General features: G+C 34.9%; 1 protein-coding gene across 2 annotated transcripts in view; it reads left to right on the top strand.

Moving 5' to 3' along the window:
* The first annotated feature begins 521 nt into the window (after positions 1 to 521).
* Positions 522 to 19,357, top strand: part of SLC41A2 (solute carrier family 41 (magnesium transporter), member 2) — a 44,574-nt gene continuing 25,738 nt past the window's right edge. The window contains exons 1-7 of one of the 2 annotated variants that reach the window (XM_010076913.1): positions 522 to 1,215; positions 3,641 to 3,748; positions 6,854 to 6,925; positions 7,785 to 7,929; positions 9,817 to 9,963; positions 17,682 to 17,818; positions 18,334 to 18,424. In XM_010076913.1, coding sequence (XP_010075215.1) covers positions 661 to 1,215; positions 3,641 to 3,748; positions 6,854 to 6,925; positions 7,785 to 7,929; positions 9,817 to 9,963; positions 17,682 to 17,818; positions 18,334 to 18,424 — 1,255 coding nt within the window. In that variant the 5' untranslated portion in view covers positions 522 to 660. Of the gene's footprint in view, positions 1,216 to 3,640; positions 3,749 to 6,853; positions 6,926 to 7,784; positions 7,930 to 9,816; positions 9,964 to 17,681; positions 17,823 to 18,333; positions 18,425 to 19,357 lie in introns of both variants that reach the window. The other variant, XM_010076912.1, reaches the window with a different exon arrangement.

The following is a 19,357-nucleotide window of genomic DNA, read 5'->3' as shown; positions in this document are numbered from 1 at the left end:
TTCTTGCCAATAGCATAGAGTGAGAGGAACTACAGTGGCCCTGCAGTGCACCATGTGGGTTCCATTTGTCAATACCCTTGCACCTTGCAGAAATATGTTTCTTTGGGGACCTTCTGCTTTCAAAGCCACTGGAAGTCTAGAGCTACATACAGTATCTTTCTGAAGACTTGGACTTCCTGGGCTTTAAGAAGGCAATAACTAGGCCTTCACCAACTCACAGTCCACATTGCTGTCTCTTTCTTTCACTGGAAAGTACACTGGTTTGTGAAAGTCCCTCACCCACCCGCTTTCCCTTTTTACCTTCTAATTTCTTTCAGCTTAGGCAGTTGAATGTTGGAGGAGATTAGCATTTCTACAAATACTTGCTTTGGAAAGATACTGGGTGATCTGAAAATTTAAACCAGTATCTTGCGTCTTTTGTAGAGTTAAAATGTTTTAAACCTTGAATGTATACTTTTTACTTTTTTGCAGATCCAGTCTTGCTTATGGAATTGTTGAAGACCTGAGATCAATGAAAAAACATTTTTGCATCCAAAAAAGGATCATTTTGGTTTATCTGTTTTAACATCATCAAGTGTGGCACTTGATGGCTCATCTACAAGATTTCTTCACTGACATCTGAAGAACAAAGTGCTTTTCAACCTGTACTTCTGTAGCACTATGACTAACTGTAAAGGCAGGTCTACCATCTCCAAAACACACAGCAAAGTTCATCACAGAGAAGGTTTTGTAAACTGGACCATAAATCTTAATACAGTTCAGTCTGATAAATTTTTGAGACTGCTTTTGAGTATGGTTCCTGTTGTTTACCAAATAAACCAGGATGAAAGACACAAAAAAGTGAATGGTATCTGGGAAGATGGATTACAACCAGCAGGACACAATTTTAATGTTAGGTCTGAACAACACACAGAGTACCATCACTTCTCAGAACCAAGTTTTCATGGTAGTAATGGACGCAGCCCATCTAGCTGTAGCCCTAAATATGATGATTTTACCAGTTATAATTACTGTGATGGAATGGACACTTCAGAAACAGATGCCATGTTGCAGGAAGACAACCTATCTAGTGACAGTAATGAAGATATTGTTGTGGAAGGAAGTAGGAAACAACCCAAAGAATCTAGTAGTGTTATGGCATTACAGATACTTGTACCTTTTTTGCTAGCAGGATTTGGAACTGTTTCTGCTGGCATGGTTTTGGATATTGTACAGGTTGGTATTTCCTTTGAAAGGTAGTTTTTTAATAGGTAGTCTGTGAGGTTATAATTCTAACGTGTGATATTGTAGTTGTTTACAATATTGAGAAGTAATTGGGTCTGCATATGGTTTTACTACCATGAACTGCTTTTCCCCAGCCCTCATTTTAAACAGCTCCGATGTTTCATTTTGTGTTATTCAAGTCTTGGTAAGTGTTGCCGTTTAGCCACAGTGAGCTGGTTAATAAAAACTGTTACCTTCTGCTTTAACTGAGGATTGAAATACAGTAATGATTCAAAATTCTGTTGGCACTAATAAATGTATACATAGTCAAGTGGGAGTTGTAATTAACCATGATGTTGCAATACATAGCAGTTTAAAAAGACTAGAATAATTTATTGGTTTATCTCATCTCCTTGTGTGCTTCAAGTCTGCAATTTCTGAAATACTGTGTAGATTTGGTCCATGCTAGTGCATGTGGTGTATGAAAATATGCATTACTTTCATATGTTACATGAAATTCATATGAAGTGATTTAGAGCTTTTTTGAAAGTGTATTTAAGTGACTTTTTTATATAACATCAGGTATACTGAACACTCTGAATTAAAAACATCAGTGACATGAACAGGGCTGCAAAGTCAGGTCCACCTTGAAATAGAATTGTAGTAGTTCCAGAGAAGCCAGATCATCTTGATTTGTGGTAGCAGATTTAACTGATCATAGTTATTCAGGACTAAAACAAAATTGAACTTTCTCTGAAATTTAAGACTGAACTTTAATAATATTTTTAAAGCCTCTTTTGGAGTATTATGTCACTAAGATACTTAGGACTGGTTTCTAGCTTAACACAGTTGTAGATGTCAGCAGCATTTCAGTGGAGTTAAAATCAACAGTTGCCTATGAAATAATTATTTGTGCAGTGATACTTGAAGAAAATTCTGGAGAAAGTAACAGTTAAGAAAGGCTTATTGGACTAGCTTATTTTCTTGCCTTCTCTTTGCATTTTGAAAGCTAGATATACTTTTATTTACTACCTCATGTCTGTTTTTTAAAAACAAGAATTATAAATACAAACCTCATGGATTCTCTCTTTATGTATGAGTAGGTTCACTAAAAATTATTACCAAATATGAAATATTACCACAATTATTGAACCACCATATTGAACCTGAAAGACAGTAGAGAAGTTAATGTTCATTTACATCTTACCAATTTATTCTTTATATAGATGTTTTGTAGTCTGTTAATATATGATTTACTTCATGATACTGCATAATGATCAGCCAAAAAGAGGCAGTTGTGCCTGCTCCCACTACTGGCTTCCAGCCAAATGTTTCACCTTGCCTTCCTTCCCTTAAGGGAATGTAAGTGTTTGTATAGCTGGAGTCTGAGCTGGACTGAGATGTATCTTGATTTTTCCATCTATATTACTTTTAATCTTGATTGGTTTCCCAGGCCAGCTCACCATGAATGAGAGAGATGTGACACAAAGGCAAAAATAATTAGCTAGTGTCATTACTACCTTTTTTCACCTTAAACTAAGCATTAAACTGTGATGTCAGTAAAGCAGGATTTTGAAATGTGACAGAACATGTTTTGAAAATGAAAATTTGAAGACAGCAAAGCATTCTGTGCCTGTTTTTTGCAAACAATTTCATGGCTATTCTTTCCCAGTATTAATTACATATGTAACTTCACATGTAGGAAACTCTCGGATCTTGTTTACATTTGAGAATTGAATCCTTTTATTTTAATTAAAATAATAATTTGAATGATTGCAAATCCATGAATGCAAAGACAATTTAGAGTTTTGTTAGCTTAGTTAAAGTTAGTAAATGATTACAAATTAAATACATGGGTTGACAGACATATAAGGTAGCACAGCACTTCTGTGCTGAGAACTCAGTGCACACCAAAAGTTTGTTTGCTTTATAAAATCTGGGTTTTGGAAAACTGTACTCTTCTAAATTTCACACTTAGAATAAAGAGAAGCTTTTTACACTTACAGGCTCTGTTCATTTGACAACTAATTACTTGCTGGTTTTACAAGAGGTTTCTACACATCTGGAAAGGAAAAGATGAAAATATTATTGTAAATTAAGAGCAGAATTCAAGAGCAGTCATAGCACCTGGTACTATTTTGAAGTAATGAAAAAAAAGACTTCAAATTAACAACATCTTTTTTTAACTAGGTTTGATTTAAGGCCAAGTTTTGTATCTCTTATGCTATTCTCATCTTTGAAGCAGAAATATGCAGTCATAAATCTATTTTATCTAGAAGGATAACAATTCTAACTTTAGACTTCTAGACCTCATACAAAAAGATTGATTCTTTTTTGTAGAGGTTGAAGTTATGAGTTACGGAATTTTTTTAATACTTTGTGGACGGTTGAAAGAGAATTTTTCAATTGAATGTTTCCCACTGTATCCTTTAAATAGCATTGGGATGTGTTCAAGAATGTTACTGAAGTTTTTATCTTGGTTCCTGCACTTCTTGGTCTCAAAGGAAATTTGGAAATGACCTTGGCATCCCGGCTGTCAACTGCTGTAAGTAACTTTCCCTCCCCTTTGTGCTTCAGATGTGTGTTGTAAATATTTCAAAAGGGAAACTAATCTTTGTAACAGAAATGTTTTATTTTTATAGCATAATTTGGCTGTTACAGGGGCTCTTAAAACCTGTTCTTAAATTGGCAAAGTTAAAAAGACAACTGTCTTCTACATCTCCACAAATCAAAATTTTACTTATTTGGTGTCTTCTGAATCGTCATTCAGAAGAGGTGAAGTAAATTTTTGAGATTTACATGTGTATTCTGTAAGGTTGGCAGGTCTCTTTGGCCTTGATGGGGTTTGAATAGATTTAAAAAATGTGTATATTTTGAATACGTATTTCTAAAGACCACTTGCGTGGCACCAAAATAAAAGCATTGCTAACATTGCTACTCCAGGCCTTTGTTGATCAGTTGTTTGGAGACAGTTGTATCTTACTTTCTTTTACTTAAATTTGGAGTAGCTGGCTCCCCACCAGATACTGTCTTTACAGTAAATGCAAAACTGCCCCTGTAAATAGTTTTGCCTTTGAGGAGGAAATTTCTAACATGAGTTCAGCATTGGAGCTAATTCATACCCTTCTTGCTTGGTTAGCATATAATTGCATCTGAATTTGTAGACCTGTTTATGCTCTTGGGGCTGTAAACTAATTATCTTTACTTCATTGTAATTATGTAGTCAGTGAAAAAGTAATGTCTTGTTAGCAGGTTTCTGTTATTTGTAATATATGTGGTTTCAAGTTTTGTTTGATCGCCTTCATCTTGTTGCCCAAATGCCTATTTTGTCTGCTTGTTACTGGTCACTCACAGTTTCCCATCCACTTTAGAATCAGTCATTTCACTAAATATGTCTCAAGACTGTGTTTTTAATCTACGTCATGGCATAGTTTGTACTTCTCTTTGGTGTTAGCATGAATGTAAACTGTTCTCCCTCCTCCCACTGCTGTGCTGGCCTGTGTGAGGTGTACTTAGGTCAACGGCACATTCAAGCGCAATATTTATATTGTGTGTTTTGTATTCTTCAGCTTTTTTTTGTAGTTTGAGTCTCTCTCATTGTCTTGGTCCATACTGTTGCTTTTTCTACTTATTCCTTTTTTTTAAGAGGAAGTAAAAAACCCAAACCGAACACCAGAAGACTACTCATCCAGTCATCCCTGTGAATTTATTCAGCCTCTTGTTAGGCATTAGCAATATGACTTTACAAAACTTTTGTTTAGGTCAACCTATTCTACCATATCACAATAAACTTGACCTTACTTTATGGAAATCTGCAGCTGAAAGGAGTTTTCTTGGTCTTTTTCTCCCCTACAAACCCTGAGAGCATTTGGGCATGGTTACGTGGTTGCATGTGATGGATCAGATCATTTTGTAGAAGATAACCCCTTTTTGCTCCCTGAAAAAAAGCATTTTCCATTTGCCATAGTTCTACACAACACATCGGCTCGCTCACTTGGTTTGGTGCCAGCCACTGTATAAACAGATAAGATTGATGTAGCTAAGGTTTCCAAAACCCATGGGTATGATCCCATCCTCTCATGTCTTCTCCATGGTCATGCAGGTAAAACCACAGTTTGCCCCATGGTCTCCCTTGAGCAGGGGAACACTTGCTCCTAACCGCTGAAGATACTGGTCCACTTACAGCTGCTAGGAGCCACCTCCAGAGGCTGTCCCAGCTGAAACCAGGACACCATCAAACCAGCAAGCAAGTTTATGTTGCCATGAACTCACTCATGCAGTTGGTAGATCTGGTTCAAGAAAGAAAATGTGACTGTGTAGCTGATAGTAGGAGAGAGAACTCTGTCATTTGGCAGCAGCTGTCTTTTAGGCTGGATTAAGCATTTTGCAAAATTACTGTTTTAACAGGGATTTTTTGGATATGTTTCAAAAACTTCAAAGGAGAAAAATTGTGAAGCTCTCCATAGCCTGCCATTTCATTCATTTAGCATATATATTTAAGAAGGATGCAAAGGACATCCTTATCTGCACTTCCTTAAATATTGCTGTAGTAGTTAAATTTAATGCATGGTTTTGCATACTTTGAACACTGTAAAATATTTATAGTGTAGATTGAGATAAGGTGTCTTATATTTCTAAGTTTTTAAGTTAGCATTTCCTTTAATACTTTGTTCCTCACAAGTCACTACTATCACAAAATGGAACTAAGTGGAAAAGAAATGGAAGTAAAACCAACTGGAAAGAAATTATCAAAAGAGGAAAAAATACGCATTAAGGCGTTCTGTGTTTTGAGAAGGATATTATCTTAAAAATTAGTATTCTATGGGAAAAAACATTAAAATCTGTGCTCCACATGTAAAAATTGTTCAGTTATCTCAAAAGGGAAGTTATTTTAAATATAGTCATACTGCAGTGGTAGGTACTGTTCTTCAGACCTTGTCAGCTAACTCAAAAAATAAGTAAAAGTAGGAAATACATTATAAAAAAGTATGTATGTACCTTTTAATCTCATAGAATAATTTATTTTCTGTCTTTCCAGCTACTGTCTTTGGACTGGACTTACATAATTTACATCGTCATAAGTCTCTAGCTGTACTGTATAAATGTAAAGTTAGAACACTGAACAGTATTAGATGTGGTTTCTGATCTTCTGTAAGCACGTGCAGTTTCTCTGTGCAGGTAGTTTTATTGCAGTCAGTTAATACACTTGCATGAGAGTGTTTGTGTCCACACACACATGTATCTACACATTTTTTCTATTAGCTCATAGAATTTAAGGTCCATAGAAACAAGTTCAGTCTAAAGTGACAGAACACTGGTAAGTTTCCTTTCTAGCCACTGATCTAATCACTGGTGGCACTTGGACATTCCTAAAATGTACAGTGGCTAGTATATCTTGCACAGTAAGCTAGTGTTTAACAAGTTACTATGTAAAACTGCATCAAGTTTAGCTACTTTTGGATAGATGCTGTAAATACAATTTAAAATGAATCACAATGCTTCACATGAAAAAAGTAGATCTTGGTTTTAACTTGATTTCAAAATCTCTCTTTTTGTATGAGTTGAATTATTTGTTTCTACCTTGTTAGTGCATTTTCAAGTAATGTAATTTGAAACCCAGATCTCTGAAATTCTTTTGTAATTTTGACAGGTAAATATTGGAAAAATGGATTCTCCCATTGAGAAATGGAACCTAATAATTGGCAATTTGGCCTTAAAACAGGTAACTATAATGGACTTATTGATTAACTCTTGTAAGTGAGCAAAGTTATTGAAAAAGTCCATCACAAACATAGGTAAATATGGAGCTGGACAGTGTTAATGGGAAACTAACTCTACTACACTGGCTCGTACTTAACATACAACGTTTGCATGACTGATTTTTTTTTTTTAACAGTGTAGTTCTTCTCTAAAACAGTATGAGCTTATCAGAAGGAGAGGTAAAGTATTGTGACTGTACCAAGGGTATTTCCTTTTTAATTTTTCTGAGAGAGGATCTGAGGATGATTAGAGAAAAAATTCAGATTTGGCAAAACCTTTTAAATTTGCCTCTCAAATGTTTTCAGTACTGCATTTGCATTGGATTCAATGTTTAAAGGAAGTATGTGATGAAGCTTTTGGATAAGCAATATTTTAAATAGCTGGGTCATTTGAGGAAAGGAGTGTTTGTTCTCCAAAGTAACAATTTTTTAAGACTAAGAACTATTTCATGTTCATATGTAGTAATACAACTTGCTTTAAAAATAAGTGACATGTTTATTCTGTGACTTCACTGTTTTAAATGGCTTAAGAGCCTCTTTAGGCATTTCAGCTTTGACTTGTGGTAAATCCTCAGCTCTTTTCCCTGATTTTACTTTTGTTAGTCTTGAGTCTCTGAAATGTTGGTAAAGCCTTTTCTGCTGGCATAAGATTTTTCTTCTTGATTATCCAAGGTTATCATCAGCGCTACAAAATGGATGAGCGTGTTTCCTTTACACCTTGCAAATAAATGTAGATAGGAGGAAAGAACACCAGAATTTTTTTCTGTAGTCCTCTTAAGTCTATCAATTTTAAGAATTGTTCACCTTCTTTTTCTTTTCCAGGTTCAGGCAACAGTAGTTGGTTTTCTGGCAGCAGTGGCAGCAGTTATATTGGGCTGGATTCCAGAGGGCAAATACCGCTTTGATCATTCAATCCTTCTGTGTTCTAGCAGCGTAGCAACTGCCTTCATAGCTTCTCTTTTGCAAGGTAAAAGGAATATATATGTTACTTTTTACAGTTACTTAGTTTTCTGTGGGTGCTGAATGTATGTTATGTTGCTGTTCCTTAAAAATTTAAATCCAGTAAGGTATAATACATCTGAAACACAGCTGAGGATAGGATGTCATTTTGCAATTTCCATATAGGCCTGCATGTTGCATTCCTCTCCTGTCATATTCTTTGAAAAGGTTTGATTTGCATGACCTCCTGAGCATATCTAAAACAAAATTATTTTTTTTTATATTTTACTTAATATGATGGAGAGCTTTTGTCCCCTGCCTTCTATATTCATTAATGTAAAAAAAATATATTCTTAGTACTAAACAGGTAGAACTTGTAATTAAGGTCAAGTGAGCCCAGATGTTAGCTCAGCTGAATCCAAACTTCCTGGTTGCCCATGATGTTTCTATGTTAGTTTGTGCTCTGCTTTGTATCTGTAGTGAACAAATTGGCTTCTTATGTGAAGTGTTTGGGCCAAGTTCAAGTCCCCCTTTACAAACAGTGCCAATGTCTGGAGCGATATGGTGTGATGAATTTAATCTCTTCCCAATTGTCAGGAAACACTTAACAGTAGAAGATGGTACTTAGTGGACACAAGGAGGGAAAAAAGTACCTCTGCTTGTGACATATTCTTAATGAAAATATATAGTCAGTAGTCTTAATAATAGTAAGTCAAGTAAATTGTTTAACTTCCTTTTTTTACTCACTTGATATGCTTACCTATGTGAAAATAACAAAATTTTTAAAGTTTTGCTTGGACTTATGAGCACACACTTTTTTTTAGTGACTGCAAAGCCATTAAGTTTGATCATGCACAGAATTAAGAGCAGCAAGAGAACTGGGGAACATGAGTGCATTTTTTCCACTTCTCATGTGTAATTTGCACATGAAGAGAAACTTTTGTTGTTATCTGGTGATGGGCCAACATAAGAAATTACTTTCTAAGCTTCATCCTCCTACATGTGAAACAGGTGCTTTTGAAATATTGTGATCCTACAGGACCATTTCAGTTCTTTCTTTTGAGAATTTAATGGAGTGTAACTCTTTAGGCAGTTTCTCTCAAAGTGAACTTCTAATGTAGCCTACACTACATAATGCTAAAATACATGAAAATCGTAATACCAATTTTTAAAAAGTTATTTAAAGTAACATAAAGGTTAGTATACGCAGTTGAAGCTCTTATGTGTGTTATATGATGAGAGGGAAATTACTCAAGTTATGCCAAAGAAGGCTGTGAATAACAATGTGAATTTTATTTTTAGTAGCCATTTGCATTCTACAGGGACGAGCCTCTTAAAAAGTTATTGTTGCTGTTTATAGGGAAAAAATAGAAACTGACATCCTCAATTTAAAATGTTTAAACTGTATAGCAAGTAACATTTTTATATGTTGTCTAGTTTTTGATTTATGATGTAGCTTCTTTACATTTGGTGCTAAGTCTATGACTGGGAATATTGCATGATATCAGATGTCAAAGTATTTATTCTTATGTTGTTTTCAGCCTAGTGTAATTTAAATTTCAGTAGGCTAAAGTTAATAGGGTATAGAAATAATACACTGCCTATTTTTTTTCTTCAGGAAATGGCTGATTTACAATTTCAATGGTCCTAATTCTAATCATAAGCAAAATAGTTCATTGTACAGATGATTCTTGATCTTTGTGTGTGTATGCTTACTGTAGTCTTTTAAATATATAACCTCATTTTTAAAAATGGCTAAAACTTAAAAATACACCAGTCTGGTGGGAAGAATAATTATCCTGGGACAAAAGCACTGACTTCTTATTTATCAAGTTTGAAAGTGCCATTATCTTGGAATTTTCTGTGGAGTTACAATAGTAGATACAGTTACTGTCCTGTCTTTTGGTGATTCTAGGAATAATAATGGTTGGAGTTATTGTTGGATCAAAGAAGACTGGTATTAATCCTGACAATGTTGCCACTCCTATAGCAGCAAGTTTTGGAGATCTTATCACTCTTGCTATACTAGCATGGATAAGTCAGGGTCTTTATACTTGCCTTGGTAAGTATATTTCTAAGTGTGTGTGTCTCCCTAAAAACTTCCTTTGGGTTGGGAGAATGGGGAGAAGGCAGGCAGGGAGAGGTTTAGAAAACCTTTTAGTTTGACTGACTTTTTTGTCGACATTTATACCAGTGAATGATGAATCTTGGGTTGCAACATTATGCCATGATCTTTTTTAAGATGATAAAGGTCACTAACCACAATTTTGGCACAGTCTACGGATATCTGAAAGACTCTCACAGTATCACAGTCAATCTACATGTGAATTAGAAACTGAAGTTGCTGAACTTACTCTCTTTTCTTGGAGGGGAAGGAAGCTGTCTTCATCCAAGTGTTCTTGAATGCCCACTCGTAAATCAAATATTTGCTTCCCAGAGCCCTTGTGAAATGTTCTCCCCATGCACTAAGAGGAAGGAGTTGAATTAGATATCCTGATAAGCTACAGCGAGAGGAGTTCTGAGAAATTTTTTTGTTAGGGTGTGGTATTAGACAACATTCAAGCATATCTTGAACCGCAGTTATGCGCAGAAATCAAAATAGCAATAATTTAAGTACTTGGAGTAACAATAACAAGTTTACAATTATGTACTCAAAGAAGTAAAGCCTAATTTTGGATATATCTGTGCTTTGTGATTGCTATGACTTTTAAATGATTTACGAAAAGACTATTGTGAGTTTCATTCTGATTCCTTCCAAGTGCTTTCCAGCTCCCATTGCAATACCTCCTTCTTTCCTCGTCTTCCCTACTCGCTTGCAATACCCGCTTCCTCAGCTCTTTCCTATCTCTTGTTTCCCTCACAGTGTGATTCTTCCATGTCTCCCTCCTGTTCCCTGCGTCTGTGCTTGATTTTACGAGCATATCCTTCTGCTTTTCAGTAAAGGAAGTAGCCACTTCCAGGTTCTCCAAATAATGGCCCTAGTCTCTTCTGCTTTCTTTGTTTTGTCTTGTCTTGTAAATTTGGTGACTATGTTAAAAACATAACTCTGCTAATTTAGCTATAGCTTTCTTCAGAACAGCAGTTCTGCTATGAAAGATGAGCACATATGTAACCGCTTTGAATAGCTAAGCAGAAAAGGAGAGGCCTTCGCTGACTACAGAGGGCAATGATCTAATCATACTTCATCTATGAATTCTGTCTGGCTTCTGGATGAGTTTTTTTGCTGTTTGCTTATTTTCCCACTAATAGCTATGAATTACACATAAATAGCTCCACACTAATTTTCTTACAAATTACTTTCTTTCAGACTGCAGTTCTTCTCTTCTACTGGTTATTTGCATGTTTCTGTAGTCCCTTTGAAATGACTTTTCTGATTTCTAGGACCTGTACTGTCTAAATCCTACTCTGTCCACTGAAGAAAAGTTCATCATTACCATATCTACTAAAATGAATATGCCTATAATTATTATTATTAAAAGCATGTTCAGATAGTAGCTGATGTAATGAAATGCTTGATTGTCACAAAGGGGAGCTGAGCTTGGAAGATGAGAACGAGGAACTCAACAATCAGTCTTTTTCTTCCTGTTTCTTCATCTCCCCCCCCCCATGAAGAAAGAAAAAGTGTGAAAACATTTTCTCACAGGAGAAGAATGTTCAGAACAATATTTAAAATTAAATTATTGCTGCAACTGTCTCCTTCCACAAAAACTATTTGAAGTATATTGTGTTTTAAATTGTATTGTGTGCAATACAGCCATTTTTAATATTTTATGTATTTTTGTTAAAACTTAAATGATATTGTTTATTTCATAACTATATTTAAATATATTATATTCCATAACTTATTTCAGAAATACTTACTTTAGATACTTCTTTTAAAGAAGTTTATAAACTTACAGTGAAAAGAAAACTAGTAGTTTTTTTAACCTCTCTTCTTTCTTTTCTTCTAATGAGAAGATCAGAGAGGAAGCCTCTATTCTCATGAAATTTGGTGTCTCTAGCTAATGCTAGGACCGAGATAATAATTAAGAGTTTAGCTCATTAGAAACTATTTATCTAGATTTATTGCTATGGCCGAAAGTCTTACTAGACTGGGATATTGGGTTATTCTGCTTAAAATAGATTTCAGGTCCCAACAATTGATACATTTGATTGGAATTGAGTTCAAAATTAGAGTTTATGCTAGTCAATAAAGTGTCAGGGAAGGTGTTATACCAGCTAGATAGAAAGGAGTTATCTAGGAGAGAGTTAGCCAGGATTACTGGCATATACTAGCCCTCTGTGGAGTTGGAAGTTTGCCAAATTTCGGTTAACACTGAGATCAGATTTGGGGCTAGGGTTATAATTAAAATTTGTTCTAGCCAGGAACGTGTCTGATTTAAAATAATTAATGGTAGACTTCAGGCTTTAAATGTTAACTAGTATTTCAAGTGAAGTTTCTTAGAAACTTATGCCCTGTGGGTCAGACTTAATTTTGGTTTTTAAAATTTTCCTTTGTAGACTACATTGTAATGAATGTGCCAGTGATTTTTCATTTGTTTCCTAAATCTTTTCCCTAAAAATATTAGTTTCTTATGTATTTGCATTGAAATGTTGTCTATAAAATTGCCTAAGTTGAACCCATATGACTCAAAGACAGTAGATCATTAATACCGACTCGTACTGTTTTTGACCATAGACACAGGATACTGGCCTAGATGAGACCTTTGGCCTCATCCAATACAGATGTTCTTATGTTCTTTCTCTCATTTCCTTGCTTTCTCAATGCTAGTGTAACAAGCACAATGGGCATGTTATAAAGAAACTCACAGTTTATGGGCTAGTAATGAAGCATGTGAGATTCACCTCAGAACTGTATTCTGAATAACTATGATTTTCCCCTATGGTTTATTAGCCTAACTGCTTAAATGTACTGAAACAAAAGTGTAAGTTTCTGGCTTCTGTCTGTGTGGGAAGAGTTGTTTTCAGATAACAAGACTGGAAGAGGGGAATGATTTATATACAACCCTTATGCTTGCCTGTAGGAGAGCTGTACACCTGTGCTCAGTGTTTGGTTTGATATGATGCTTCATGGCATACCCAGAAGAGGCAGGGGAAAGGACTTTAGCATTCTTACCTAGGCTAGAGCCAAATGAAATATCTTGTTTGGCCATCATCATATAGATATATATATAAAATTTCTTAAAAGTTCATCTGAGTGCTTCAAAAATAGTGTCAAAGCTATCAAACATGGGGATGTAAATAATGAAAGGTTAACAATTCTTTTTCTCGTAACAACTCCATAAAGAGAACTGTATCTGGGAATCGATGTTCAGTAGCTGGGGGAGAGCACTAGAGGGCTCCTCAGGACCGGCGCTGAGACCCCGCTCCTCTTCCTTGGACAGAACACGGGGAACGCTCTGGAATAGCAAGACCCAATATATTATTAAATGTGGAAGTCCATCTGCTTGTCATTTGTCAGTAATGATCTGAAGGCTTCGTTTAAAGCTTTCCTTTTTTTCTCACAGAACATGGCCTAAATATATGCAGTTGTATCTCGTGCAAGTTGGATCCAGGCTGAGAAGACAAATTGTGTGATTCACGTTATTATTTTAAGGTTCTTACCAGTTGCTTTGAAGTAGTATATTTCCAATTTACAGCTCATTCCTGCCAGAGGTTGCACTGTTTTTTAGTGGCACTGCGCTGAACAGTATGTCACAGTAGATACCCCGCACAAGGAGTAAGACATTAAGCACCTGAGTTCTCTGAACTAGAAGGTTAATTTATATCACTGTTTACTAAAGGGATGAGGGTTAAAGTAAATTAAGATCAGTAGGGACTCAGTTGAGAACCTTGTCTCTTTCCTCTTCCCCCCTTCTTTTTTTAATTAAAGGTCACAGCCAGTAGTTCATTGAAGATTTCAGTGCTTTTAGGAGTTGTTCTTCCACTGTGGGATGGTACGAATTCTATAGCAGAGACAGGTTGAGCGAGAGTTCTTTTACTGTGTAAGCTGCCTGCTATAAATCTATCAAAAACTGAGTGAAGTGAACCCTAAAACAGGAGTCATTTATTCCCTCTTCCCATTCTCCAGCTATTGCAGAATACCTTTTCTTCTTCTGTGAATTAAATATGAAGAGGAAGATGGCCCACCCTTGCTTAAAAGATGCATCTCAAGGTTAACGTCTTTTTAGATTCTTATAGTAAGGTGTTCTACAAGTAGAGTCTCCTATAGCTGAAAAAAAAAAAAGTCCTGTGCTCTGTTTCCAAGAGTTAGAGTGAAGCTGAGTAGTTTCAGTGGTCCTGTAGGTAGTTGGAGTCTATCGTTGCTCACTTGTGACAGATTCTGTAATATAACTCTAAACTATTAATTGCTTCTATAATTCTGTTTTTAATATAACTTAATAGACAGGCAGTAGAATTTAAAAAATTGAAGGGAGGGAGCAACTGCCTTGCCTTAATTGTTACATCATCTTTGCCTTAAAAAACCCCGGCAGGGTGAATTTCAGTTGTCTGGTCTAAAACTTGTTAACACATTAATATGTATACCTGACCTCGTCCTTGTTTAGCAGCATGGTTGGTGGCCTATTTATTTATCATTCTCTCTAGCACTTTAGAACAGAAAATCCCAATAAAGTGTTAGTGTCTTACCACAGCAAAAGATTTTTTTTTTTTAAAGAATCTAAGCTCTGGGTGTGTCCTGTCTTTGGAGATCCTCCACTCCATGAGAACCATTCCTGGCTTTTGTTATTTTCAAGAAGAAACTTATGTCAGTATTACAACATGGGGTAGCTTTTATAATCCATTTTATGTCCAACTCCATATAAAGGCTTTGGATATAAAACCTATTTTGTAAGTTTTCTCTGTACTTTTTCTACAGTGAAATTAAGACATGTATATGTACTAAATGTTAAACAATAAAGCAAAAAAAATTAACTCCTCTCTCTTTCTGTTCACTCAGAGGAACAAAGCTAAGCCATTGCTGAGTAGTCTTGAAAGTCCTATCTTAACATGTAAAAAAACCACTGGTTGCATTTTGTTTCATGTCATTGTCTTTTGTATCACTGTGCACTTTCGTTTTATTGCTATAAAACACATACCCTCTTGAAAGTTCATCTAATTTTTGCTTTGTTAGCTGTAAAAATGACAGCTTATATCATTTTATGGACACATATTTCTTTTTTTCCTGTGGCTGCTGTTAACTAACTTAAAATATGTTTAATTCAACTAGTGAAAGGTTTGATAATCAGTCATGGGTTAGTCATGTTTTCTAAGATTTGTAAAGCTGCCCTTGCTTCTAGCTTCTTGTTGACCTCTGAAATGGTCCTATTGCAGTGCAGATATAAATTATATTTCTTTTAGTTATAATTCATGAATCATTATACACTAGCGAGACTGTCTTCTCATATTTTCTTTTCCTTTTTTTAAACTTCTTACAAAACACTTCAGTGGCGGGATGACATATGTGTATCATATTTTACATAGTTATTATTTATTTAGAAGTCGCCTATTAAATAATTCTTGGTTAGTATTCATTGTTCATTTTCAGTTTTATCTATGTGTACTTTGTGTGCCTTTTTTTTTTTCCCCAAAGAAAGGTATTATATGATATACTTTACTTATTTTTAGTGTTCTTTGTAATTCTTGGATTACATTCTTGGACTAGCTCTCCGAGCTTTTAGACTGGTGCAGATAGTTAAATATTCTCCCTTTTTTCATGAATACATTGTAAACAGTTATTTAGTTGCTAGTATGATTAAAAAATAAATTATTGTAAAAGGCATACTTTTTTGAATTTTAATTTCCTTTCCTATGTTGGTGGAAGTCCTGTAATAACTAACCCCTATAGTGGGTTAGTTGTTGATGTACAAGTGAAAGAATTTCAAAAATTAGTGATAAATTAGGGTAATGCTCACCATTGCATCTGTATTTTGCTGTTTGATGTTTGTTTGCAACAGAGGATCTTTGCTGACATCAGACTTTACCTTTTAATGAAATTGGCAACCTCTCCGAAAATGTGGCAAAGACTTGGAACTTATTTGTGCCTGTTTTTATTTTACTGAATATAGTACATTAGAGCTATTCTCTCATTCTGACCTTTCAATCAGTTATTGGGTGTCTGGAACATGCTAATGCCTCAACTTGTTTCCATATGAGAGGAACATTCAGAGAGGGAGAAGGTAAAAGTAGCAGGGATACAGTATGATTTATATCTTGGAGGAAAAAAAGAGAGGGGAAAAGGAGACAAATTTCCAGTCTTCAAATAAATAGATGTAGAATGAATGATGCTTCTCCATGTGACCAATTTTAGTGCACACAGGGATCTTTCTTCATTGCAAGTGGAGGGAAGGATGCATTTACCTGGCCAGTAAGTAGTTCAAGAACTTTACATCAGTACCTTTTTGCCTTTTTTATTAAGTTTGATAAAACTATAATTATCAAATAAAGGAATAATGGATTGTGCATACTCTTTTGAGAGAGAACTGTTTTACATTAGGCCCATCTCTTAGTTCACAGAAAGAGAAGAAAGGAGCAAAAAAAGTCACCACAAAGGAAGAAGGAGATAACAAACTATAGAACAGTTAGATAAGGAAAGGAAAAAATTAGTTCTCTTTTGGGTTTTGTTTCACTCTCATTCCAATAGGTTTCTACATTTAGCTTACCCAGTGACAGGTAGCTTACTATCTTTTCTGCTGGCTCTGCTGCAGAGATTGTTGCCAGTCAATGCAGAAGGATAGTAACTTCTAGAAAGCCTACAGCAATTCTTCCAGGAGTAACTTCAGGGTTGAATTTGCAGCATTTGTAATATGCCATAATACATGGATGAGAATAATTTTTTATATACTAAATATTCTTATTTGGTAAAGTGTTTGTGTGACCTACATTAACTACTTCAACCTGTTAATTTAAAATATATTTTCCTTTAAGACTTGTCCATATTCTGAAAGTTTAGACAAACATTTCTCATAAAACTAAATGTATTTAAAAGTGGAATATTAGCATAGTTTATATATATGTATATTTATCATTGGGATAAGTTTTCCATCATTTACCTCACTGTTGAATTAGGAAGTCTCGGATGACTGTAATAGCTTCTGTGTGCATAGGATTATAAAGCCAAGTAATAAAAAAAAATAGTATTCTTTCTGTGGAGGCAGCTGTTTGCCTCATAAGCTCAGCTTTATGATGGTACTCACTGGTGTTTGCAGTTGTGTTTCTATGAAATATGATGCAATTCTGATGGATAGGTGCAAGCAGCAGAATTGTGGCTGTGAACTTTCAAACTCAAACTGGTTATAAAACAACTGAGCTACTGATATAAGTGTCTCAATATTATACATTGTGCTTGCATCCTTTTACATATGCTATTTCTGGGAAGATTACAGTATTATCTGTGCTTTGGAAAGAAGGTGGTGCACATATGCTGTGAGTTTATGTATAAACAAAATGCATTTTCAATATATTCAGTTTCTTTTTTTTGTAGACATGTTACAAAATAATGTTTTATATTCCACATCCTTATTGCATTTTTATCATAAAGCATCATACAAAAATTCTCTTCAAAATTCCTTCTTTGTGCAGACAGTTTTATCCTGGAGAAGATGGGAGACAGTGATCACGGATGGCAGATATTAACTATATTGTTTAGTGCAGTAGGTACAGTAGTCATAAAGACTATTAAAATTCCTCAGTTGCATGGTGTAGATTATAATCTATTTTAGAGTTCTGAATTAGAAAAAAAAATGTGAATGTCTTGAAAGTATATCAGGTTTTTTTTTTTTTTTTTTTTCTATATTATTTTAGAGACATATTACTATATATCTCCTTTGGTTGGTGCCTTTTTTTTGGCTCTGACTCCGATGGGGATTGTCATAGCTGCCAAACACCCAGCTACCAGAACTGTTCTCCATTCAGGATGGGAGCCTGTTATAACTGCCATGGTTATAATTCTATTTGTCTGGCTTCATCTTGATGGTCATCCTGTGTGTCTGTATCTTGTTTGAACAAATGATTGTACTAAAAAGAAACATGTAAGGAGCCTCTAGAATGTAGAGTGTGAATAAACTTGAATCTTCCGAAAATGAGGAAGTTGCAAAGTCAAAGGTGGGAAGGAGGGGGGAGCCAGCAGTAGCCTGTGGCAATGACTGAGCAGAAGAGTGCCATATCAAGGGAAGGAAATGGTGAGCTATTTGTCTCCTGCAGTTTCATGAAAGATATGAATCTTAAAAGTGGAGTGATTGGCTGAAATTCTATGGTCTTTGTTATAAAAGAAGTTGATTTTAATATATAAATAATTATAGCGCTATTAGTCTATAGCTGAGAAAGAGGTAATGGTGTGGGGGGGAAAGATGAATTGCGAAGAAAATTGGGACTCAAAGATGTTCCAAGACAGATTACTAAAAAGTTTTTAAATACTAATGAGCGTACATGCTTGCCTTATTCTAAATATTATGCTTTGGTTTTCAGTATTGGTGGCCTTATTCTGGACACAACTGTATCTGATCCTAATTTGGTTGGAATTGTTGTTTATACACCGGTAATTAATGGTAAGACTCTGACAGGATTGTGTGCTACTATGTATCAATTGGTGTACCTTGGTTTGAGAAAAGTCTGTTACAGTAAGTTTCTGTTCTGCTAATTAGTATCTGCTATATTAATTTCAAGTTTTGTTTTTGATGTCAATGGTGGTTTATTTGAACATCTAAGGAATGCTTCCTGATCTTACATACTGCAGCCATTAAAAAATTATAGAGAATGTGAGAAGTAGGAACCTAAAATATGCATTAAGAAACAGAAAATGTAGATATTGAAGTAGTATATTCAGATATTAAAAGATCAAATATTATATTGAAACAATTATGGTTGAGGAAAATGTAGATAAAATTTTCTTTCAAAGGATTTTCTTATGAACATCCAAGTACAAGTTTTCAAAATAGTAATTTACTATTTACAGTAATGTATGTAGATATCAGAACTAACAGGAATGCTACAAGAAAGTAAATAGATTTCTCAAGGAAAAGTGTGTATTTTTTTCACATGCTTGGTATGCATTTCCAGGTGTCTAAGAATGTATTTGTGAAAATTTGGTGCTTAAGTTAAAAGAGGTCTATCATCCAAGGTTAACAACAAGGCAAATTTCATAAGAACAGTTAATATCTTGTTAGACTGATGCAGTTTAAAAATTTAAACTTTTCAGCTTTTTTTCTTACAGTATCACAGGGTTGATACAAATTTAGTTTGCAATAATTAAAATCACCAGATCTGTTCCTACTGTATTGTTGCCTAGCTGTTCTTTTCCCCTTTTGTACTTCTCCATTTGATTTCTTACATTATTTTGCACTTTTATATATTGTTGATTTTTAAACCATTTCTTCAGTTGTGAGAAGTAAGATGATTCTGACTTCTAATGTTTGGATTAAAAAATACTTTTGATTTAACTTGGCCTTCGCAAATTCCATATGGGTATATTCTATTCTGTT

This window comes from Pterocles gutturalis, unplaced genomic scaffold, assembly GCF_000699245.1.
Source record: "Pterocles gutturalis isolate BGI_N339 unplaced genomic scaffold, ASM69924v1 scaffold9388, whole genome shotgun sequence".
In the NCBI taxonomy this organism is placed as follows: domain Eukaryota; kingdom Metazoa; phylum Chordata; class Aves; order Pterocliformes; family Pteroclidae; genus Pterocles; species Pterocles gutturalis.
The sequence above is the reverse complement of the archived record's forward strand: the minus strand, read 5'-3'. Positions and strand labels throughout refer to the sequence as shown.